This window comes from Chrysochloris asiatica, unplaced genomic scaffold (genome assembly GCF_000296735.1).
Source record: "Chrysochloris asiatica unplaced genomic scaffold, ChrAsi1.0 scaffold00001, whole genome shotgun sequence".
NCBI classification, from domain to species: Eukaryota; Metazoa; Chordata; class Mammalia; order Afrosoricida; family Chrysochloridae; genus Chrysochloris; species Chrysochloris asiatica.
The window spans coordinates 9,658,398-9,684,009 of record NW_006408519.1 but is presented as its reverse complement, the minus strand read 5'-3'; the positions used below and the strand labels follow the sequence as shown (position 1 = coordinate 9,684,009).

At 37.1% G+C, this 25,612-nt stretch overlaps 1 protein-coding gene across 1 annotated transcript in view; it reads left to right on the top strand.

Annotated features, from left to right (window-relative positions):
* The window catches only part of EIF3E (eukaryotic translation initiation factor 3, subunit E), a 60,051-nt gene extending 38,550 nt beyond the window's left edge, over positions 1–21,501 (top strand). The window contains exons 8-13 of the mRNA XM_006830641.1: positions 6,328–6,454; positions 7,482–7,583; positions 10,401–10,510; positions 19,730–19,832; positions 20,118–20,252; positions 21,339–21,501. Of these exons, the coding sequence (XP_006830704.1) occupies positions 6,328–6,454; positions 7,482–7,583; positions 10,401–10,510; positions 19,730–19,832; positions 20,118–20,252; positions 21,339–21,377 (616 nt within the window). The 3' untranslated portion in view covers positions 21,378–21,501. The remainder of the gene's footprint in view (positions 1–6,327; positions 6,455–7,481; positions 7,584–10,400; positions 10,511–19,729; positions 19,833–20,117; positions 20,253–21,338) is intronic.
* Positions 21,502–25,612: the final 4,111 nt, after the last annotated feature.

Here is a 25,612-nt window from a genome sequence, read left to right as displayed (position 1 = left end):
ACCAGGTTTAAAGGTAAAACCTTTACAACGTGCAGAAAAGCAATAACAGGTAATGAAAATAAAATTAGTAATATTGAAATTATCAGTCTTAAAACTAGTCAGTACATTAAGTGAGAAGAAGATATAAACAGAATTAGGAATAATAATGGTTTTAATTTTATTTGTTTTTTGGAAGAAAGAAAATTGACATCAGCAATACCTTAGAAATATTATTGTTTCAAGACAGTAGTTCTTGAGCATCTTGGTCTTAGTGCCCCTTTGTTGTTGCTGATAAGTGCCATTGAGTCGGTTCCAACTCATTGACCTTGTATAGGATTTCCAAGGAGCAGCTGATGAGTTTGAACTGCTGACCTTGTGTTTCAAACCCACCTTGTGGTTCAGTGCTTTATATTACAGTGCCATACCACTATTGAAAATAATTGAGTGTAGTTTTATGTTGGCTATATGGAGTCCTGGTGTGGCACTGCAGGATAAGGCACTGAACTGCAAGGTCAAGCTGCTCCCCGGAAGCCTTATGCAGGGTCGCTAGAAGTTGGAACACATTTAACGGCACTTAAAAACAACAACATATATATTGATAGGAGCATGGTGGCTCCGTAGGATAAGCATTGGACTGTTAACCACAGACCAGTGTTTCAAGCCTCCTCAGCGGAGGAAAGATGAGGCTTTCTCTTCCCATAAGCATTTACAGCCCTGAAAACCTTATACAGGGTTGCTGTGCGTCGGAACTGACATCACAGCACATAACAACCATCATAACTATTGATATGCATATATATGTACTATGTTAGAAATTAAACCAAACTCGAAAATATAAAAACTTGATTAGGTTTGACATAAAATAGATTTTGGAATGAGAGAATTTGGAAGAGTTCTCTTCAGTTCTTTAATTTACAGCTAGATGTTCATACCTGTTTCCATACCTGAATTTCAATGATTCTCTGTGGTATATTACTTTGGTTGAAGTAAATAAGGAGAGTCTAGCTTCATGTACTTGTAGTTGGAAAAGAGAGAGGTGTTTTGGATAGCCTCTTCAGATAATTGTAAATATTCTTTAATAATAATATGCCAAAACATGACAAGTTGTTATTTTTTAAATGTTATTTGAAACCATATCAGTGAACTCTGTATTCTCATCTGTTATAATTGTATTGGTCTGTCTAGCATTTTGAGTGTATCTTTTACCAGTGTGTCATTTTCTAACAGCATGCCTTGGTGGTGTGTAGACAATACTGTTTTCATGAGTTTCATGCACTGGTGGTATATAGAAAATACTATTTCTGTGAATTTATGCACATCTTCTAAGTGTGTTGACACATTACATTTTAGAGTACCAGAAATCATCAATCTCACTACCAAACTCATTTTGAAGGCTTTAAATGTGGAAAATGGTCAAGATCCCTGTGGTAGATAGGTTTGCAAAATTTCTAGTTTTTCTCAAAAGCTCTAATTTTACCATTGGCAACATCTATAGTTGTTTTTATGAAATGATAGACTCTATTCATTCATGTTCTAAAAAATGTATGCCAGATACCTAAGTCTGAGTAGCCATGTTTTGCCTGTCATTCTTTCAAGTGAAAATATATCCTGTACAAAAATCTCATTCAGTTGGCAGCTCAAAATTCAGCTCATTCAGCTGATGACACAGTTGCACAAGTAGTTTTCCTGAATATAACCACGACACTGAAGTATACGAGTATACCAGAAGGCCTTTGTGCTTACACAGATTGATGGCTACTCAGAGGTTAAGATATTTTTAAATAAACATTTTTAAATGTTCATTTTAAAATATCAAAGCTTCCTTCACTTATTTTATTTTTTAATGGAGAGCCTTAGTATTTGTTTTAAAGTCTAAGACATTTTTAAGTGAAACTGACATTTTGTCCTATTCAGGTGTGTGGTGGTGAAAACTACAGTGACTGCTAGTATAGTTTGGTGACACTACCCTGATTTATGCTGAGGCCCCAGCAGAGTTTATCTGTGTGTTTGCTTGCAATTCAGTGCTTATCATAAACAGTCATCAAATATCAGTTTTAGAATGTTTTTATCCCCATATCCCTTTCATACCTATTGAGTACTACTGGGAGGGGCAAAAATGTGCCCCTTTCCTTGCCATAGGGTCAGGGTACCTCATGAGTTGTTTTGCGTTTTGCTGGATTTGTTTTTTATATGCAAAAGTAGCCAGTTGTTTCACCAGATCATTGTTTCAGCCATTTCCCTGAATTTTGTCTTTAAGTGAGTAGCTACTTTCTGCTTAGTTTGCATGTAAATTGCAGTTTTATGTCTATAACCAGTATGTGCTTTTCAATTGCCTCTGTTAGACAGTATCATAATGGAGAAAGTATCATATTCTTATTTTTAAATTCTAATAGCAGAGTAATATCATTCAATGAGATTGAGTGCATGTAAAATTTAATCCTTTACATAGGCTATGAATTTCTTTTTGTTTTTACGATGTGAAAGCACTTTGAAAATAATTTATAAATTTGTCCTTGAAGTGAAAATTTAGATGCCAGTGCAGGTTAAAGTCTCTTACATCATATATAGTACCATTTCTGCCATAATTTATTCTGAATCTAAAATGGAGATGATTTACACATTTGAAAAATGTTGAACTTTTAAATGTAACATAATATGCAAGATAAGGTCTCAGGTGTAAGATAAACCAGTGTTCATCGGTTATTAGAGATGAGGTTTTGCCACTAAATGCAGATGCTATTATGGGGAAAGAATGCATTTGTAATATAATACTATAGTTATTCTCCAGTTGTAAAAAGAAAGTTTCAAAATTCAGCTAGCAAATGAGTGGCTTAATTTGTTTTATAAATAAAAATAACATGGGTTTGCTCAGAATTTTCAAGTTTTGCTATTAACGGGTCAACTGGATAGTATCCAGAATTTGCCCAGTCAGACCTTTCCTGCCCGAATTTTTCCTATCTTTTCTAATTAGGTCCTGATTCACTTTTACATGCAGGTATTTTACATGTCCCCGCTTAGGATGACCTCTAAGTAAGTTCTCCCATCTTAAATTCCTCTGTAATTCTACTTACTGTCCTGGTTTGTTTTCCATTTCTCTTTCCAGAAATGTTCTTAACTTTTTTCCATTTTCCCAAAGCCTACCTGATTTTCAAGGTCCAGCTTAGGTTTACTTCTTCACAAAGCCATTCGTGTATATTGTGTCTACTTTATATTTGGTTTTTAATTGCTTCTTCTTGTTAAGTACCGTCGAGTTGCTTCCAACCCATAGGGTTTACAAGGAGCAGCTGGTGAGCTATCAAACCGACTTTGCAGGCCACTGCATTAACCCACAGCGCCATACCAGGACTCCTTTATTTGCTTAATGTCACTGAAATGAAGAAAAACGTTAAAATGGTTTATTTTCTAGATCATATGCATACTAGAAGTCAGAGTTTTCTTTACTTATATTCTTACTGCATCCTGTACATAGTAGATATTTATATATATATATATTTTTTTTTTTTTTTTGGAAGCATATTAGATATTTTGATTATTCCCTGACTTGTAATTATGAGGTAATAACGAGAAAATTTTTGTCGAATTGAAGTTGTTGATATTGTTGAAGTACTGTTGACTTGGTTCAGACTCATATTGACTGTGTAGGGTGCCTGAGGCTTTAAATTTGTAGGGGAGCAGAAAGCCTTTTCTTTATCCCATGGAGCGGCTGGTGAACTACACCTGCCTTATGGTCTGCAGTCCAGTGCTTATCATACAGAGCCACCGAGCTCTCCATAATTGAAGTAAGGTTTATATAATTGAAGTAGGGTTGTGCTACGTTTAAAAATCTTGCTAAAATGGTAGCATAGTGGTTAAGAGTTGGTCTGCTAACCTCACAATCAGCAGTTTGAAACTGCCAGCTGTTCCTCAGGAGAAAGATAAGGCTTTCTGCTTCCATAAAGATTTACAGCCTCAGAAACCCTATTATACAGGGTTGCTGTGAGTCGGAACTGACTCCACTGCATACTACCACCACCATGTGTAGGCTTAGCACTCGACTTTGAACCACAAAGTTGGCAGTTCAAACCCACCAGCTGCTCCTTAGAAACCCTGTACAGGGTTACTATGAGTTGGAACTGGCTCAACAGAACTAAAAAGAGTGACATCATGAAATTAAGGAACTGTGGTACCTTAGTGAGTTACAAGTCAGATTGTTAACTGCAAGTTTAGTTTAAAACTACCAGACACTACCTAGGAGAAAGATGAGGCTGTCTGCTCCTTAAAGATTTACAGCCTCGGAAACCCTGTCCAGGGGCACTAGGAGTTGGAACCTACTCCACGGCACAACACCACCACCATCATGAAATTAGACTTTAAAACAAATATTGAGGCTCTCTATTTTTTTAAAAAGTGAACGAAGCTTGGTGTCAGAGAGGAGGAGATGTAGTCACTTTTCTTAATAGTTTGCAGTCCAAACTGATTAAATAAGATGTCATGTGAGAGTATATTTATATATCTCTGAATTATGCATGTATCAGTGAGACCTGGAGAAGTTAGAAGAGTCAAATGAAAATGAAAAATGAGTTGACCCTTCATTTAGACTGACAGAAGAGAGATGCTAAGCTATTCTCTTCCATTTATTTACATTGAACTTTACAGTCTGTAGAACCTGACTTTGTCCTGAGCTGAAGATGTGATGTCTCTACTTAGGATGTGTTGTATGGACGTTCAAATCATCTTAAAAAACTGAACTTAGAACCTCTACTCCTAAAATCTGCCCTTTGTTCTCTATGGTAAAATCCAAGCTAGAAACATCAGATTCTTGATTCCTTTCTCTATGATACCTAATTATCAGAATGTTTTGTAAATTGTTTTTTAGAAGTATTTCCTTATATATATCTCTGTTTTTTATATGCCTTATATATGCCTCTGTTGAAGCTTACATTTTCAATTACAATACGTCGACACTTAACAACAACTTGGGACTAGATAAGAGTTGAGTGTTAAAAGGTTCAAGCAGCATTTTATGGGCAATCTATAATGTAATTAAATATGAACATTAACCTGTACCATAATTTGGGAAAACTTGGAAGATAGGCTTGATGATCAGAATTCGACTAGAGGAAAATAAAAATAATTTTTTGATCAAGAAAACAAGTGTAAATTGCTACAGTTTGATGAATTTGACCTATACTTATGGATGTGGTGGTTATCGTGATGTTCCATGGAGTTGATTCTGACTCATAGTGACCCTGTACAGGGTTTCTGAGGCTGTAAATCTTTACGGGAGCAGAAAGCTTCATCTTTCTCCTGTGGAACAGCTGGTAGTTTCAAACTGCTGACTTTGAGGTTAGCAGCCCGATTCATAACCACTACTCTACCAGAGCTCCTTATACTTATGGCTGTAGTAGCTCAAAACACCAGCTCAGAGGAAGGAGTCCTCATATCAAGTATCAATCCTATCCCTATACAGGGTTGATAGGGACAGACAACTTAAGACATTGGCTACCTAAAATGAGGGGCTATAAAGGCATGAAGTGACTGGCTTACAAGTTTTCAAGAGGGAATTTAGTTTCATAGTGTGCAGGGGAAGGTAGAATCCCCACTGAGTAGTTTTCATGTTGTCTAGATGGGTCTGGTGAAAAAGAGATGGGGATAAGATTCTTAGGCTTCAATAGTAAGTAGTTGTTATCACGACTAATTGCGACTTTCACGATTGTAAAGGTAGAAGTTTTGTAACAAAAGGGGAGGAGTAATTAATCTTACAGTCCAGGAACAAAGAACCCTAGGACCATCAAGGGAAAAGAGCGCGAGCAGAATATGGAATCCTATCCAGAAATCAACAACAACAGAGATGGAGGCAGAGAGGATGACATGGAAGAGATAGAGCAGCTGAGGACTCTGGACTCAAGGAAAGAGAAAGCTGTTTTGCTGGTGGCCAGGAGGCAGGCTTGTACAATGTGCCCTTTGGTTGTTTAAATTATTATATATATTCCTGAGGGTTTTTGTGTACAACCAAAAAAAATAAATGAACAGAAAGAATAGAAGTAAATACTGTTGAATGATGTTGTACAAAGGGGATTGTAATTGTTGCAATAAAATGATGAGTGTAAAATCAATGTTCTCCCATGTAAACTATCACTCAATTCACAATAAGAACTTTAAAAAAAGAGAGATAGAGTGGTACACTAGGGGTCTTCAACAAGTTCAAGCACAATGTATATTATGAAGAAACTATGCATGGATTTCAAAATTCTTTTCTACCAAAATAAAGTTATCCTAACTTGTTTTTTTATGCAAACTTTCACCTAAAGCACTATAAAAAAAAGTTTTAAAGTAAGTGAAATTGTCACTTTTATATCTTTTGCTTAGGTATCTTAATGCAATTCAGACAATGTGTCCACATATTCTCCGCTATTTGACGACAGCAGTCATAACAAATAAAGATGTTCGAAAACGCCGGCAAGTTCTCAAAGACCTAGTCAAGGTTATTCAACAGGTAAAACTAAAATCTTTCATTCTTTTCTTTCTTTATTTTAATGCCCAAACTAAAGGTCTGTCTAAGTTCTGTTTGAACTGACTCTTAGTTCTTAAAAGTAAATGAAAACTATTCATGAAGTATAGAGGGAGGGTATCAAATGCCCATTTATTATCTTTAAGGCCAACATATACTTTTATTAAATGAGGTATGAATGATTACTGCTGTCTGCCAGGTTGATACTTTTGTCTATTTGTATTGCTTTTGTTGCAAAGACCAAAGTAGATCTGGGGCCTGTTGTTGCTGGGTTACTAATTGTGCAACTCCAGAGAAATGACCTTTTCACAAAATGCAACAGTAATAGTCCCCAAGTTGTACAGAAGCTGTAGCTGTACTGGTTGTTTTTCAGTGAGCTCTTCAGGAATAATCCTACATTAGAAAAGAAGCTAAATATTTGATTTAACAATGAATTGAACACAGAGAAGTAATTTTCATTCATTGGTGTGGCACTGTATGATAAGTACTAGCCCACAAGGTTTAAACTCACCAGCTACTCTTTGGAAAACTTATACAGGGTCAGTGTGAGTCAAAACCTACTGAAGGCTCTTAACAATAACAACAAAGGTCTGAATACCCTTAATTACCCTTACTGTTATAAATGGGGAAGGAGTTCTGGTAGTGTAGTAATAATCTCATGGTCATCAGTTCAGAACTACCAGCTGTTCTGTGGAAGAAAGATGGGCTTTCTGTTCCCATAACGGCTACAGTCTTGAAAACCCTATACAGAGTCACTGTGATTTGGAGCTGACTCCATGGCACATAACTACCACCACCACCATTATAAGATGGGAAAGTTCATCACTCTTCTAAGGGAGACTGCCAGAAGGATAAAGGAATTTGAAAATCTTTTGTAATATAGAGTATTTGCTTTGTGTAGGTGATACTGGGTAAAGTGTTGGACGGAAAGGAAGGAGAACACAATAATATTGTGATATTCTAGAAGCAATCTTAAATCCCACTCAACTTTACCTTTGACTTTATTTTACAGGAATCTTACACATATAAAGACCCAATTACAGAATTTGTTGAATGCTTATATGTTAACTTTGACTTTGATGGGGCTCAGAAAAAGCTAAGGGAATGTGAATCAGTAAGTATAAATTTTTACTGATAATTAATATTAAATTATTTCATATTTAAGAGTTTACCTTTCAGTGACTTGACTAATTATATCAGAAATACGTTTATTCATTTTAAGATGGAAGATTGTTCAAGAATGTACTAGGTGGAAGACATTTTGAATTTTGTTATCATTGTGTATCCCTTTTGTTGAGGCAGTTTGTTGAGACATATTCGGAGTATTTTACACTCATCCATATACCTTAATAAATCTATGTTTGCCCAAATAAGTAAATAAATAGGTAATACATTTTCTGTACAATGGGGCTTCAAAAAGTTCATGGGAAATTTTCAGTACCTTTTAGTTCCATTTTTCTACAAATTTTTTGAAGCCCCACATATAAGGAGCTTTGGTAGCATAGTGGTTATGAATCGGGCTGCTAACCTTAAAGTTGGGAGTTCGTAACTACCAGCCGTTCCGCAGGAGAAAGATGAGGCTTTCTGCTGCCATAAAGATTTACAGCTGCGGAAACCCTGTGCAGGGTCACTGTGAGTTGGAACTGACTCCGCGGTACTTAGCAACAATAACAACAACATATATTGATACGGTTTCAGTGACTTGAAAATTGAAAAAATTTGTTTCATAAGTGGGTCCTTTAAAAATTTTTCATATGATTTTAGTTTACATTTGTTATAAACCAGTTAAGCTAATGGCTTGAATTTTACAACTACAGTGTTTTCTGTTGTTTAGCAAAAAACTTAAGGAGCTCTGGTAGCGTAGTGGTTACAAATCGGGCTGTGAACCGCAAGGTCAGCAGTTTGAAACTACCAGCTGCTAATGAGGCTTTCTGCTCCCGTAAAGATTTACAGCCTCAGAAACCCTGTACGGGGTCGCTGTGAGTCAGAACCGACTCCACGGCACTTAACAACAATAATAAAGTACCTTTAGAGTCTTTTAAGCTTAGATTTATGCTTTTATAAAAAGTAAATTTGTGTGATAGATTCAATTGTGTCCCTTAATAATATATGTCAGTTTGCCTGAAACATGATTCTCAGTTGTTTGGTTGTTATATAGTAATATAGTTTGACATTTGTGTAATAATGTAATTATCCCCCATGATGTGATCAGCCAATACTGATTATCCCACCAGTACAGGGATTCGGGTGGGATAGATCCTGTTACTCAGGCCATGAGGAATGGTACAGTGTAGAACTGTTCCAAAGGGTTTTCTTGACTTTTGTTTTGTTTGTGCTTTTGTTTCAGTATGAACTAAGTGAGTTCATACTGCTAAACTTTAGATTAGTATTTTATGCCATACTTGCACTCTTCTATGAGAATGTTGTTGTTGTTGTTAGGTGCCATCAAGTTGGTACCGACTCTTCGCGACCTTATGCACAGCAGAACAAAACACTGCCCAATCCTGGGTCAACCTCACAACCTCACTGTTGCCACGCTTGAGTTCATCGATGCTGCCACTTGGCCAGTCCATCTCGTTGGGGGGTCTTCCTCTTTTTCTCTGACTCTCCACCTTAGTGCCTTCCAACCTGAGGGGCTCATTTTCCAGCACTATATCTGGCGGTGTTTCTCTGCTATTCATAAGGTTTTCCGTGACTAAATATTTGGAAGTAGTTTGTCACTCCTTCTTCCTTGTCTGTCTTCATCTGGAAGCTTATCTGAAACCTCTCTACCATGGTTGACCCTGCTGGTATTTAAAATACTGGAGGCATAGCTTTCAAAATCACAGCAACTCACAAGCCACCACAGTAGGACAAACTGACAGACAAGTTACAACCATTTAAAATGGAGTGATATTTCTACTCTGACACAAAGTGTCAGCGTGAGTCGGAATTGACAGTGGGTTTGTTGAACCCAGAAGAAGCAGAGGACACTTAATGCTGTTCCTCACATTAACACATCCTTTTTTTAGTTCTGATGCTATCTGTGAAACAATAGCATTTTTTGTTTTTGGTCTTACTTTGTATATTTCCAAATCTATTAACTATCACACAGCAAAACTCTTTAGTCCGTTCCCAACGATTTTAAATAGCTGGAAAGGATATGTTGTCTTCTGAGCATTTTTGTAGTATAGTAGTATAGTGGACAGGACTCCTTTTATCACAATTGCTGTTAATTTTAACCTTTTGTAGTCCATGTGACATATAGGTCCTACCTATATTTTCTGTGGCATATAGGCATATAGCTTCTGTAGCTTAGTGGGAACCTGCTATCCCATTGTTAGTGCATGCTGCCATCTGCTGGGGATTGTTTGCCTTCATGAATCTGAAAAAACAGGGGCCTGTTGCCTCATCCCCACCAGTCCCAGCACCTGAGATCCCTTGGAACTTACGTGCTTCACTAATTGTATCAGTGGGGTCCTGGTATGATGCTGTATGATGAGCGCTGGTCAGTGGTTCAAACTCACCAGCTGCTCTTAGAAAACTCTATACAGTGTCGCTGTGAGTCGGAATCAACTTGACATTACTTAACAGTATATTCATACTGCCTGAAAATTTTTTTATTCAAAATGTTTTTCATTACTGAATACACATGGTCTCAAAAAAATTCAAAGCAGAATGTAATTTGGTCTTGAAAGGGTTAATGTGATTAGTGGAAACAATCAACATTCCAATTTTTAGGCCTTTTTCCTGCAGCTTTTTTTTTTTTTTCTGCTTATGAAAATTGTTAAGATTCTTAAATACAATGTTTTGAAGTGCTGTGGAACTCCTAACAGAAGTAAATGAGGAAATTATACTGAAGGGAACAGTAAAACATACAATACTTGAATCATGTTTTGAAAATTACTTGTCAAGAGGTTTCATTTTTGCCTTTGATATTTTATATCCACAGGTGCTTGTAACTGACTTCTTCTTGGTGGCTTGTCTTGAGGATTTCATTGAAAACGCCCGTCTCTTCATATTTGAGACTTTCTGTCGCATCCATCAGTGTATCAGCATTAAGTAAGAACACCCTAATTTGATTTGTATTTTCTACTTTTAAGTTTCAGGAAGTTTCCATTTACTGTAAAGTTGCACTTAATAGGATTCGAGTTAATTACATTTTAATTTTATTTCCCTTTGTCTTTAGAAGAAAAATGAAACAATTTGATAGTGATTTATTAAAAATCTAACTTGTTTGACTTATTTGAGTTCTGCAGACTTAGGACTTAGGACTCCTTTCTTTAGCCCCCATGTATGCAGCACACAGCACAGTGGTTTTCACGTGATGACCTTGGGACGGACAGTGTGACTGCTGCTAACGTTTTTAAGAGTAAATACTAACAGGCTGTTACTTCAGGAGAAAAGTGAACTAACTAGAGTTAGATGGTTTTCAACAGGAGTTCAAATAAGGAGTTCATCCGTAGTCAATCAGAAATTCTGTTGAAAGACCACCACATTTGGTAACCATTTCAGTTAATTGAGTTTGTTTTATTGAATTACATATTTGAATTCCCATATAGTAAGTTCCTATGACATCCTCAAATGTTGAAACATGGAAAAATTATTGTGAATTTTAGTTAAAATTTCTCTGTTGTGTGAATAAAGTATTAGGAAAAAAATTGTGAAACTTACATAACCTATTAGAAACAATTTTACATATTAGAGTTTGAAAAATAAGTAGTACTCTTGGCCACAAATGAAGCCAAACAGTAAATGGTCCAAAAATGTTTATAAACTTACTACTTTAATGTTTGTCTCTGAAGAATTGTGTGTAGGCCAAGTTTTCTTTCTTTATTGCCATTTGTTTGGGGTAAGACATCCATACTTGCTTGCCTAATTTTAGTGGGTTATCATTGAAGTGGTTATCCAGAGTGGGAAGTATAGTGTGGTCATGGGACTTTTCCTAGGGGAGTTGAATCCCTGACTCCGGTTTTATTAGTAATTTACTGTAGCTAGCAGATATATACTTTTAAAAATCCACTCTTCAATACCTGTAAATTCCTAATACGTAGTTAGTTGCTGGTGAAATAACGAGGTGGACACATTATGTATTACTCTAGTGGATGACAGATATCTAAATTCTTGTATGACTTTGTGTTTTGTTTTTAAGGTTTATAATTAAGTCTTATAATGAGAAAAATTAGTATTTTGGTTTCCTTCATGGAATTTTTCCCATTTCTTATTAGATTCTTGACACTTTGGTATGTTTCTGGTTTTCAGGGGGTTTTTTGTGTGTAGGTTTTTGGTTTTTTTTTTTTCTTTTTGGCCCAGAAATATATTGCACACCTGTTGAAAGCAGACTCTCCTTTTTATACCTTTATCACCCAGTATACTAAGTTTGTCCCATATTCAAGTAAAATTTCACTGACTGAAGATGATTCAAAACTGGTTGCAATACACATTGCCATGGAGCTGCCAAAAATTCAAGCAAGAGGACATGGAATGAGAGAGATCGTTGCTGATATCATATGGATCTTGACTGGCAAAAAGAGGCTTCCTTGTGTCTTATTGACTATACAAAGACAGTTGCTTGTGCACGTCATAACAAGCAATGGATGATAATATGAAGAACACAAATTCCAGAACACTTCATTATGCTCACAGAACCTGTCACATTTAAAAAGGGGGTAGTTCTTCTAACAGAAAATGGATACTGCATGATTTAAAATCCGGAAAGGTGTACCTCAGGGTTGTATTCTTTCACTTTACTTATTCAGTCTATATATTGAGCAGATAATTAGTTGGACTGTATGAAAAAGATCATGATATCAGGGTTAGAGGAAAACTCAGTAACAACCTGCGTGTGCAGGTGACACAACTTTGCTTGTGGACAGCAGAAAGGACTCTAAGCACTTAACTGATGAAGATCAAAGAATGCAGCTTTCAATATGTTGGGGGAAAAAAAAAATCCTTTTATGAAGTTGTCAAGGATTTCATTTTACCTGGATCCACAGTCAATGTTCATTGAAGCAGCAGTCATGAAATCAAAAGACGTATCGCACTGTGTTAAGAACCAAAATATCAGTTTGAGGACTAAGGTGCACCTGACTCAAGACATGGTATTTTTAATCATCTCATATATATGTGAAAGACTCCTGGTGTGGCGCTGTGGGTTAATGCGCCAGACTGCGAAGCTGTTTGAACTGCAAGGTTGGCGATTCAAGCTCACCAGCTGCTCCTCAGAAACTCTATACAGCGTCACTGTGGGTCAGAATCGACTCAACGGCCCTTAACAACAACATATATGTGAAAGCTGGACAGTCAAGAGAGACTGGAGAAGGATTGATGGGTTTGAGTTAGGCTTTTGGAGAAGAATATTGAAAGTGCCATAGACTGCCAGAAGAAGAAACAAATATGTTTTGAAAGAATTGAATGCTCCTTGGAATTGAGGATGGTGAGCGAGGCTTTGTCTCTCATACTTTGGACATGTTATCGGAGAGATTGTTATTGTTATTGTGAAGTGCCATTGAGTCGGTCCCGACCCATAGTGACCCTGTATAGGGTTTCTGAGGAGCAGCCGGTGAGCTTGAACCACCGACTTTGCAGTCTGGCACATTAACCCACAGCACCACACTGGGACTCCATCAGGAGAGATTAGTCCCTGGAAAAGAACATCATGCTTGGTAGAGGTTCAATGAAAAAGAGTAAAACTCTCAATGAGACGGATTGATAACAGTGGCTACAACAAGGGGCTCAAATGTAAAGAGCAATTGTGAGGATGGCAAAGGATCAGGCAGTGTTTGTTCTGTTGTGCTTACTGTTGGAGATATCTAACAGTAAAACAGCATACAAACTTTGCATCATATGTCAGCTTGTCATACTATGGTGGCTTGTGTGTTACTGTGATGCTAGCAATTATCCCACTGGTATTTCTTACCAGGGTAGACAGGTTTCAATGAGGTTTCCAGACTGAGGACAGACTAGGAAGAAGGACTAAGCAGTCTACTTCTGAAGGATTAACCCCTGAAACACTTATGAATAGAAGCAAAACTGCCTGATAACAGTGCTGTAAGTAAAATTTGTGAGGCTAGCGCAGCACCAGGCTGTGTTTTGTTCCGTTGTGCACAGGGTGAGTTGGAGTGGACTTAAAGGTACTTAGCAACAACATATTTATTTTATAAGCAGCCATGGGGACAATGTGTCAGAATCCACTTGATGGCAGTGGTTATTTTGGTTGTACTAACTTTGTACAGTATAAATTTAGTAACTAATCTCTTAATAAATTCCTTCTGTCTTTTGCAGTACTGAATTTGCATTTTTGTCTCTGAATATGCTTTTTTACTTCAGTGTCTGCTTCTGGGATACCTTGAGAGTAAGGTTTCTTATTTCTACTGCTTTCGCTATATTAACTGGACTCGAAGACAGTGAGTTTGAGTTATTGGTTGAAAATCCAGCCTTAGTTGTCTGTTCTGCTAAAAAGAAATTCCACATGCCAACAGGTTTAACAAAGTTACTTTCTCATGATTCAGTATGCTGCTAATCTTGAATTCAGCAAGCTGGCTTGTAGGGGAAGGCTTTATATCTTTCTCTGCCTTGGAAGAAGGCAGTCCTTATTTCCTTCCACATCAGTGGGCCAGGAGATCTCCATGTATCTGACATCAGTCTTCCACTAGGTCTGTTGTTATTAAGTGCCATCCATTCAGTTCCTACTCATAGAGACCTTGTGTGTGGGGTTTCCAGGGAGTGGCTGGTGAGCTTGAACCTCCAACTTTGCGGTTCAATCCAACCCTGCAGTCCAACACACATTATCCCAAGGCTACACCAGGTTCTTTCTTCTTGGTGGCAGTCAGGTCCGTTGTGTTTCTCCTTTCTCACCTTTTTTATCAGATAAATGATGATGTAGGCAACACCCCCGGGGGAACTTCCATAGGTTGTATCAGGCTGTAACTTGATTAAGGGTGTGGCATTCCATTGTATAAGATTACAACTTGGAGTGGTTGCATCATTACATAACTGCCAAATCACTGAGAAACAAGGCCCCACCAAGTTGATACATAACTTGGGGGAATACAGTTCAATCCATGACACCCAGTGATGTAATTTACTATTTTTAGAGCAATAGTGTGACCTCAGTTTGCATAAAATTTAAAGAGAAAGGATGTAATTCAGTGGAACTCATTCCAGGAGTGTATGCTTCATATTTTAGAGACTGTATAAATACAGCAAGCATTTTAATCTTGACCCTAATGAAGTGGAATCCTTGATACTGCCCAAGAGAGCTAAAGTTTACCTTCAAGCAGTACATAGGGGAAAAAAGTAATTAATTGTTCTTTAATTCAGAGTTTTTTAGGTTGTTCATCAGAATTATCTGGAGAACTTTAAAAAAGATTTCTTGGCTCCTTCCCAGACCTTCTAAATAAAAAAATCTCTAGAATGAAGGCTTAAGAATATGGGTTTAAAGCTTCCAAGTATTTAATAGTCCATCTTGGGGAACCATTGCTGTAAATGTGATTTATAATCTTAATTGTATATAAAAATCAAATGGGCAGCTTTTTAAAGAAATAAACAAAAATAATGGCTGACTGAGCCCAACTTTTAACAAAGCTAAAGTAGTCCCTGCAGAGAGACCCTGCATATGTATTATTCTTATTTAAAAAGACTCTACTACTTACTCTGATGTAAAACCTTTTTTTTCTTTAGTTACTTTTTATTTTGAGATGATTGTAGATTCACATGTAGTTGTAACCTATATGCAGAGAGATTCTTTCAGCCCTTCCTGTGGTTTCTGCCGGTGGTAACGTCTTACAAAACTAATAAAATATCGCAACTAGGATACTGACATTGATATAGTTAGGATACAGAATACTTCCATTACTATGAAGATCCTGCGTGTTAAGTGTACCTCCCCAGATTTACCACACGCAGCCACTGATCTGTGCTTTTATTTCTGTAATTCATTCATTTTGAGTATGCAAAACCTTTTTAAAGAGAACAGATATGCTATTTACCATAATTATGATATCATTGTTTAATAACAGCATACATAACTAATGGTGTTGCTGTTTAAGAAAGAAAATGTTATAAATGTTAATGAGTCTGTTCTTCATAAAAGACAGGGAGCAGCACACCCTCATAGAGTGTTTAAAATCCAGAGGGAGAACTAGATAAATGTACAAATATCGAATTACAAATTATGGTGGGTGTTTTCAAGAAAATACAAAGAGAGAATGGCATGGGCATAACTGATAGATAGGAAATCAGAGAAATAATTTGGATGAAAGGTTCAGTGCACCTTTTTAAGTATGAATCTTTAAGCCCCAAATGAAACATTTTCCTATTGGTATTCTAATTGTGACAAATTGCTCTGTTCGCTGGTTTACGCTGGCCTGCCCCTGCCTCTCATTACCCTAATGTTATTTAATATTTGGAGGGTGGAGGGATTTGTCTCTGGCCTCCTTTGCTTTCCCAATGGACACATTTCAAATGCTGAATAGAACAGTCTATAAAATCCATGGTTGTTTATTAAACAACTCTTTCCATTTGTGATTTGGAACATTCTCTGTTAATAGTTTTCTTAACTCAATGGCTGTAAGCACATGTGATAATCATATCGTTCTAAAAATGCATATTAAGAATGTTTTTATCAGTTTATATACAACTCTATAGATTTGTAGGATAAGTCACAAATCTGTTTACCATAAAGCATGCAACATCTGTCAAGAAAAATTACTGTGGTGGGATTTAATGTAGTATAGCTGAATAGTTTATCAGATATGGTGTGTGTCTGAAATTTAAAAGCTGTTCTAAAATAATTCTTGGACCAGTTTTCAATTGTAGATAAAAACAAAGTATGGAAGTAATATTTTGAATGTTGTATGATAAACATGTTAGAGCATACATTAATATAATTTCCCTACAGGGGGTTAGTTTTGGCTTTTCACAAAAGACAGTGATATTTGCCAGCTAGTTTTGCATTTGTTTCAGTTATGAAGTCATTCTACTTTACCTATTTTATTAAGTAATATTTTAGATCTTAATAGTTTTCTTACAGTTCTTATTGCTGTGTAACAATTTATATTCAGTATTATACTGATATTGAAGAAAAATGAAAAGATCCATTTCCAGATGGAGAGAAAATTGTATCATAATTCATTATTCATGTGTGTTGTTGTTAAATGCCATGCCGTCAACTCGGTTCCGACTTACAGTGACCCTGTATAGGGGGAGCAGCTGATGAGTTTGAACCACCGACCTTGTAGTTCAAGCCAGCATTGAGGTTCAGTGCTTCAACCCGCGGTGCCATACCAGTTATATATAAAATGTCTGCCTATTTTTAACTACTAAGTTCAAAAACTGAACTTTCAGTTGTCACACATAGCTTGTGTCTCAGCATTTCTCAGTTTACTCTTTTTCACTCTGTTGTTGTTAAGTGCCGTCAAGTTGTTTTCAACTCATAGTGACCCTGTTCTCTCTACTGCCTCCTAATTTCACATTTAAGCGTATTGTTGCTCTTAAGTGCCTTCTAGTTGGTTCCAACCCATAGTGACCCTATAGAGGGTTTCCAAGGAGCGGCTGGTGAGCTTGAACTCTGGTGAGTTCAAACTCACTTTGCAGTCCACGTGATTAACCCACAGCACCACACCAGGACTCCTGCATTTAATTATAGTTTACACTTAATACTTTTACTTTAACTCATTGTCATATCATACCCTTATAAAATAAATACAAAATAAATAAAATAATGGAATACTTTTCTGTGAATAGGTCACATTTAAATTCAAGTCACTGGTTTCTGTATCTTAATGCTTAAGTCAATAGCGGTTTAAATAAATTATGTTTAAAATAATATTTAGAAACAGATTTTGAAAGAGGTCATGGAAAGGAAAGTGAAATGCTAGACCCCCCAAATCCTTATTTTTCCCAGTTTTCATTTGTCAAGAAATGTCTTGGTAGGAAGGCAGTTGGAAAGACTCGAGGAAGAGAGACCATCTAAATGATTAGCCTGATCACCTTGTAGGAAGTCAGCCTTGAGGAAGAAGCCTTAATTGGTTCCATAGAGTTAGATTTCTGTATCTTGTATCCTTAGGTTGGAGCCCTGCTGGCATAGTGGCTTGTGTACATTGGGCTGATCACAAGGTGAGCAGTTCGATGAGGTTGTCTGTGCTCAGAAAAGATTGACAGTTTAGGGAGCAGTTCTCCTCTGTTCTATGGGTTCTATGGGATCGCTATGAGGCGGAATCAACTTGATGGCAGTAGATAGATGTTCTTAAGTGGGACTATTCGTAGTAATCACTGCTCAGAAACAAGATCTTGGTTTATGCTAGAAACATGAACATAAGAAACAACTGACAACGAAATACTTATTTGTGCTGTGTCTTTGAAAATAGCATTTAAGAGTTCAGGTCCTGTATATATTTTATTTCATATATTCAATATCATGGTGTGTATTGAGTGGGCAAGCTAAGGAACCTAAAGCTATGTGTATTAGGCATTTATATAAAATAGTAAAATTTCTGCTGTAAACTGCCTACAGACAAGCCTGAGATTTTTAGTGTAATCAAAATTATTTTTGGTTTTAAAATCTGGATTGAATTACATATTTTTCTTAGAAATGATTCATTTGATGCATTTTGTCTTATATTTTAGTTTATTGATGAATGAAATTATTTGAATAGCGTTTCATATAACATGACCTTGGACAACTTATATCAATTTGTGTTTCAAAATTGATTTTATATTACTTTGCATTTTTAAAGTTTTACTCTTTGCATACAATCATTAGAATGAAAGAGGGTTACAGATTTTGAAGATTTCCTTCTGTTGATCAATTAATTTCCTACTTTGTGTATTTTCCTATTACTTAAAAGTCACATTTAATTTTAAGAGTGATTGGTAGCTTAGATAACTTGAGTTGCCATCAATATAATTTACTAATATTTCTTAGACTTTATTTCAAGTTTTTCTCTGACTTGACTTAAAGGATCAACAAACACAATACAAAAAATAATTATACCCAAAATGGGATTGTGAGTCAGAGCATGTAGGCATTTATGGGTCTTGATCTCTGTTGCATATTTGTCCTGCCTTGTTTGAATATAAGAGAGTGTGAGTGTAGTGATGAGGAAAGACAGAGAACTGTAAGTATGTAAAGTTATATCATACATGGTGAATTTTTCTTTTATCTTAAAATCTGATTGTAAGTATTCCCTTAGGTAAGCTTCCCTTAAACCTTCAGGCTAAAACTGGTAAACGTTTTTGCATCTCACATGAGCAGATGTTAACAATTACAATTGTTATGAATGCTCTGAAAAAAATCACGTGTACTATGAAAGCATCCAACAGATATATCATGAGTGGGAGAAGTGTCTTAGCAGGAAGATTCGTGAGAGTGCTCTTCCAGCTGAGATCCATGTAACAAATAGCTAAATGAAGTAAAAGGTGGTTGTGCCTCGTAAGTAGAAGGCATAGCATGTGAAGAGACCCTGAAGTGGTTGAGAGCATGACATGTTTGATGACCCGTATACTATGTACTCTGAAATGCATCCATAGATCCTCTTCCATCAACCAGTGAATTGACTCACCTATTATGAAGTTGTGCTTGCTTTAGTCAATAAATTTAAGTACTACCATGGCTACTTCTTCGACTTGATCCTAAGTTGTTGCTGTTAAGTGCGGTCCACTTGCTTCTGACTCATAGCAACCCAGTACAGGGTTTTCAAGGAGCTGCTGGTGAGTTTCAACAGCTGGCCTTGTTGTTCAAACCGACCCTGTGATGGAGTGCTCCTCCTGCAGTGCCACAACGGATGTTTCTGTCTTTTTACTCCAGTGGCCGCGTAGGGTATATAGTCACAACTACAGACAGTGCTCTGGAGTTCACAGCAGCCCTGAAGGGGTTTTCAATTGGTGCTGGTGGTTTCTGTTGCTGATGTTCATTGTAGTAGGCTTAATTCGTATGATTATTATACAACATATACAACTTTCTCTCCCCATCCCTACTTACCCCCTCAGATCATTTGTTAAAACACTGTAATAAGTGGAAGGCGCTGTCGAAGGGACTTGTATAAATGCCCTTCTCTCAAGCGTCTTGCACTCTGGTTGTTGAAATGAGATAGCTCATGTATACTGCATGGAAATAAGCACAGATGGGTGAGCAGTGCTCACAGTAAGGACCTTAGTATTTCAGAGAGAGTGACCCAGAAATTCTCGAAAGTCGACTCAGAGTGCAGGTTAAACCCATTATATACAAACACTAATTTTTTGGACCCACTTAACATTGCTCTTCTTACTTTTGTCATTTAGCATGTTGGCAGATAAACTGAACATGACTCCAGAAGAAGCTGAAAGGTGGATTGTGAATCTGATTAGAAATGCAAGGCTGGATGCCAAGATTGATTCTAAATTAGTGAGTATTGTGTTAGTTATACTACATAGTATTACCAGTCACTGAACATTTTATCTTCTTTTTATGTGTGTGAATTTTTAAGATGGGTTATTCTGTACATAGTAATATGTGTAATTGTTTTTTCAAGTCAATGCATTATCCTATTTTTTCCTTTGTTTACTAAGTAAACATAGTTTCTCTCAATATGGTTGTGTGTGTGTGTGTGTGTATACACACTAGTCATGTAGTGTTGTTACATCATTCTCATCCTTAAGATTGCAATCACTTGCTGTGCTTTCATTTCAGGGTCATGTGGTTATGGGTAACAATGCAGTCTCACCGTATCAGCAAGTGATTGAAAAGACCAAAAGCCTTTCTTTTAGAAGCCAGATGTTGGCCATGAACATTGAGAAGAAACTTAACCAGAATAGTCGGTCAGAGGTAAGAACCACAAGTTTTTTTATTCTCTCTGGGATCTAGCAACAGTGTAACATAATTATTAAGTAGACTTCATTTAAGAACATATTAGTTATCTATTTTATCTGCATTTCTGTTTATTCGGGTTGTGAACATGTTGTTTAAGAAATTACTAAACTAAAATGAATTTTTTCTTATATATTATCTGCATTTGCCAAAGAAACTGAAAAAATTAAGTGTTTGTAGTTTATTATAACGATTTTTCTTTTCCTTTTACTCTTCCTGTGTGACTTCATTAACTCATTTCCTCAGGGTTTTCTTTAACACATCATTTGGATACTGGCAGATGATAACTTACATGTGTAACCCTCTTTCAAGTGCTTTGAAATGTGTTTTCTTTGTAAATCTAAAGAAATATTTCTGTAAAAATGTTGATCTTACTCCATATATTAGTGCTGTTGTTAATACAAATTTTATTTTATCTTCAACTGATGTTCATATTTAACCATGTCAAAAATATATCTCACATTCTGGTAGGGATCCCATTGAGGGAGCTTAAGTGGCTTTGTTATAAAGGAATCCCAAGCTGCCTCTAAGGGTCTTTGGCTTTTACGATTACCTGGGAAGCATAGGAAGTCATTAGGAAGCAGTTGTGGAACATTCAGGGACCCATTTGATTGAAGCATTAGGGACAGGCTTATGTCTTCAAAGAGATGAAAGAATTAGAAGTTTGCCTTGTGCCTATTAGAACCAAATCTAGACTATCTGAGTCTGAAGAGGAGCTTTTGTATAATTCTTTCTGTGTGCTTCAAGATCAGTTTATGTTAAGAATAATGTTAGTGCTGGTGATATTATTGTTGTTACCCTTTATAATTGGCCAAAAGTTATATTGGATGATGTTTTGATGTGTCTGTTTTGTTAAAAGTGGGACATTTGACATTTTAGTACTTGTAGAAATTGTTAAAATCGTAAGAGAATGCTTTATAAGGACTAGTTAAATGTAAAAGTGCTTTTACTTGCTTAGGAAAATGATAGTATCACTTTTCCAGTATTAGCATTTGTAGAAAGTATTTTCCTTTCACCTTGTTGATTTCTCTTTGTATATTTTAGGCTCCTAACTGGGCAACTCAGGATTCAGGCTTCTACTGAAGAACTTTTTTTAAAAGGATGAAAAAAACTAAAGGAAAGATGTAACAATAAAACCATTGTGTAAAGTGTGACATATATTTTAGAAACAATTAAGTATACATTTTGGAGAATTTGAATAAAATTGGCTGTGTCTCATTTTATCTTATTGTGAATTTCCTTGTATATGCAAGTGTTTGTCCTATGTCAGAATAATTAAGGATTTATAGGAATATTCCAAACAGTATAGGTAAGACCCATGTACTCTAAGCCCAGTTTTATTATGTGGTAGTGATTAATCATTCATGTATTGAAGGATGCTGGCTGTTTCTAGTTTGGGGTTATTACAAATAAAGCTGCTAAATACTTCAGGAAAGTGCCTCATCAGTTGCTCACTAGGCAAGTAAGTTGAATTTTATAAATGCTACTTGAATAGTATGCACACACACAATGTACTGTTTGATGGATACCAAAGATATTTAAGTTACATTAAGCCCTTGTTGAGTATCTGTGTTTACATTGATTTTTGAACTAAAACCCAGTCAGATAAACATTTCATTTATTTTCTTTGAGTTGTATGAAAGATATAAAACACATGCATATTATTCTTTTTGTTGCCGTGTGATCAGCCTACCTTCAGTATTCACATAAGGTAAGATAATATGGTGGTCAGATTACACTTACTGTTTAAAAAGCATACAGAGCTCTGCTAATGCTAACCTTAGGGTCAGTCAGTACATTGGGTTATGAATCCTATGCTGTGTGTGGTGTGTACTCAGCACTATCACTGCAGTACAAAAGCAACCTTATACGTAAGCAAATGGTTTTGTCAATGTTCCAATGTGATTTAGTTATAAAAATAGGCAGAGAGCCAGTTTTGACGCATGAGCCATAGTTTCCAGTCCTTGACTTGGGGTATTACTAGTAGTTCTAGCTGTAGTCCAGAGGTACTGGAGCTAGTAGGGAGAAATACTGGTCAGTGTAAGTCCTGGTGGGGCGCCAGAGGTAAGTATCCCAACTGCTGCTAACCATAAGGTCAAACCCACCAGCTGCTCTCAAAAACCCTATATAGGGTCACTGAGTCAGAAGTGACTCAAAGATACACAGCAAATGCAGAAGCCCTGTTGGCATGGCGGTTGAAGCACTTGATGGCTCCCGTAGTGATTACTGTCTTGGGAACATAGGGGCAGTTCTGCTCTGTCCTGCAGAGTCACTGAGTTGGAATCAATGGCAGTATGTAGAATAAGCCAAAGCAAACCCACGGCCATTGAGTTGAAGCCTACTCCTAGCAACTCAGTGTAGGCATAACGAGATGACCTCTGCTGTAGCAGACAGCCTCATCTTTATCTCAGAGAGGGGCTAGTGAGTTTAAACTGCCCATCTTGTGGGTAGCAACCCAACACCTAACCTACAAGTGCTAATTTTTTACTCATCTGTTAGCAGTGTTGTAAAAAAGCCAAATAAGGGACAAGAAAAAAAAGAAATGGCAACTTTTAGTACAAAATAGGGTTTGTTGTTGTTGTTAGGTGCCATCGAGTTGATACCAACTCATAGCGACCTTATGTACAGCAGAATGAAACACTGCCCAATCCTGGGCCAACCTCACTACTGTCTCCATGCTTGAGTCCATCGATGCTGCCACTTGGCCAATCCGCTGGGAGGTCTTCCTCTTTTTCTCTCACCCTCCACCTTACCAAATATGATATCCTTCTCCAGCGACTGGTCCTTCCTGACAATATGTCCGAAGTATGAGAGACAAAGTTTGGCCATCTTGGCCTCCAAGGAGCACTCTGGCTGCACTTCTTCCAAAATGGATCTATTGCTTCTTTTGGCAGCCCATGGCACTTTCTGTATTCTCCTCCAACACCATAACTCAAGAGCATCGATTCTTCTACAATGTCCAGCTGTCACATCCATATGAGGTTATTGAAAATACCATGGCTTGGGTCAAGCACACCTTAGTCCTCAAGCTGACATCTTTGCTCTTCAACACTTTAAAAAGGTCTTGTGCAACAGATTTGCCTAATGCAATATGTTGTTTGATTTCTTTACTGCTGCTTCCATGAGTATTGATAGTTGATTCAAGAAAGATGAAGTCCTTGACAGCTTCAATCTTTTCTCCATTGATAAGACTGATGCTTATTGGTCCATAGGTGAGAATTTTTGTTTTCTTTACGTTGAGATGTGATCCATACCGAAGGCTGTGCTCTTTGATCTTCATCAGTAAGTATTTTAAGTCTTCTTCACTTTCAGCAAGCAAGGTTGTATCATCTGCATATCGCAGGTGGTTAATGAGTCTTCCTCCAATCCTGATGCCACATTTTTCTTCATGTAACCCAGCTTCTCAGATTATTTGCTCAGCATACAGGTTGTATAAGTGTGACAGAATACAACCTTGTCGTACACCTTTCTTAATTTGAAACCATGCAGTGTTCCCATGTTCTGTTCTAACAACTGCTTCTTGGTCCAGGTACAAATTCCTCATGAGCAAAATTAAGTGTTCGGGAATACTCATAATTTGCAAAATAGTGTAAGTTCATATAAAAAGTCTGTCAATAAGTAGGCGATTTCTTGAATCAAAAATTCAGAGATGTTAACAAGAAATAGTTACACAAAGCTGTGTTAGGTGCTGTCTACTCAGCTACAGCTCAGCGACCCTGTGCACAACGAAACAAAACAGTCCTGGGCTAGTCTCACAGCTGTTAGGTTTGAACTCATTGTAGCCACTGTGTCAACCCATATCTTTGGAGGTCTTCTTTTTTTTCACTCACCCTCTACCAAGTATGAAGCCCTTTTCCGGGGGGACTGGTCCCTCTTTAAAACATCGAAAGTACCGGGACAGAGTCTCCCCATCCTTCTCAAGAGCATTCTGACTGTGCTTCTAAGACAGATTTGTTTGTTCTTCTGGTGGTAGTCCATGGTACCTTCAGTATATCCCGATGCTATAATTCAAAGGCATCACTTCTTTGCTTTTATTGTCCAGCTTTTCTATGCATATGAGATGATTGAAAATACCATTGCTTTGGTCCAGTGCACTGAGTCTATTATGATTCATAGCAATTCTGTGGGGTTCCCAAGGAGCAGCTTTGGTTTGAACCACCGACTTTGTTGTTAGCAGTCCAGTACTTAATTTACAGCGCCATACCAGGACACAATCCTCAAAAAGTGATGTTTGCTCTTTAATACTGAAAAGGTCTTTTGAAGCCGATTTGCACAATGCGATACAGTCCTTTTGATTTCTTGACTGCTGCTGTTTCCATGAGCATTGATTGCTGATTCAAATAAAATTAAATCCTTGACAATTTTAATCTTTTCTTTTTATTATGATTTGGTTTTTATCATGATGTGGTTTATTGTTGTGAGGATTGTTTTCTTTACATTGAGTTAATGAGCTGTGCTCCAATCTTGATGCCATGTTCTTCATATAACCCAGTTTCTTGGATTGTCTGCTCAGCATACAGATAAAACAAGTATGGTGAAAATCACATTGTTGTTAAGTGTTGTCAAGTCAGTTCTGACTCATAGCTGTCCTGTATAGGGTTTCTGAGGAGAGGCTGGTGAACTTGAACCGCCAACCTTGCAGTTCAAACTGCCCTTACAGTCAAGTGCATTATCCCACAGTGCCACACCAAGACTCCTTAAATCACGTTGTTGTTATGTGCTGTGGAGTCAGTTCTGACTCATAGTGACCCTGTACAGGGTTTCCGAGGCTGTAAATCTTTATGGGAGCAGAAAGCCTCATCTTTCTCCCGCAGAACAGCTGGTACTTTCGAACTGCTGACCCTGAGGTTCGCAGCCTGATCCGTAAACACTACACTACCAGAGCCCCTTCCTTAAATCACATAGTATCCCCTTATTTTATTCAACGACTGCATCTTGATTTACATACAGGTTCTGCATGAGTACAATGAAGTATGGAATTTGGAATGTTATCCATGTTGATGTTGAGTGCCATTGAGTCAGCCTAACGCACAACAGAATATCTTGGCCATTGCTGCTGCCTCTATGCCAATCCATCTCATTGGGGTCTTTCTCTTTTTCATTGGCCTATTTTAACCAAGCATAATGTTCTTCTCCAAGGACTGGTCCTTCCTAACAATATGTCTGAAGTATGAGAGATGAAGTCTCACCATCTTAGCTTCCAAGAACATTCAGATTCTACTACTTTGAACACAGATTTGTTTGTTCAAGCAGTCCATGGTACTTTCAGTATGATCTTCTCTAATATTTGCTGTCCAACTTACACATGCATATGAGGC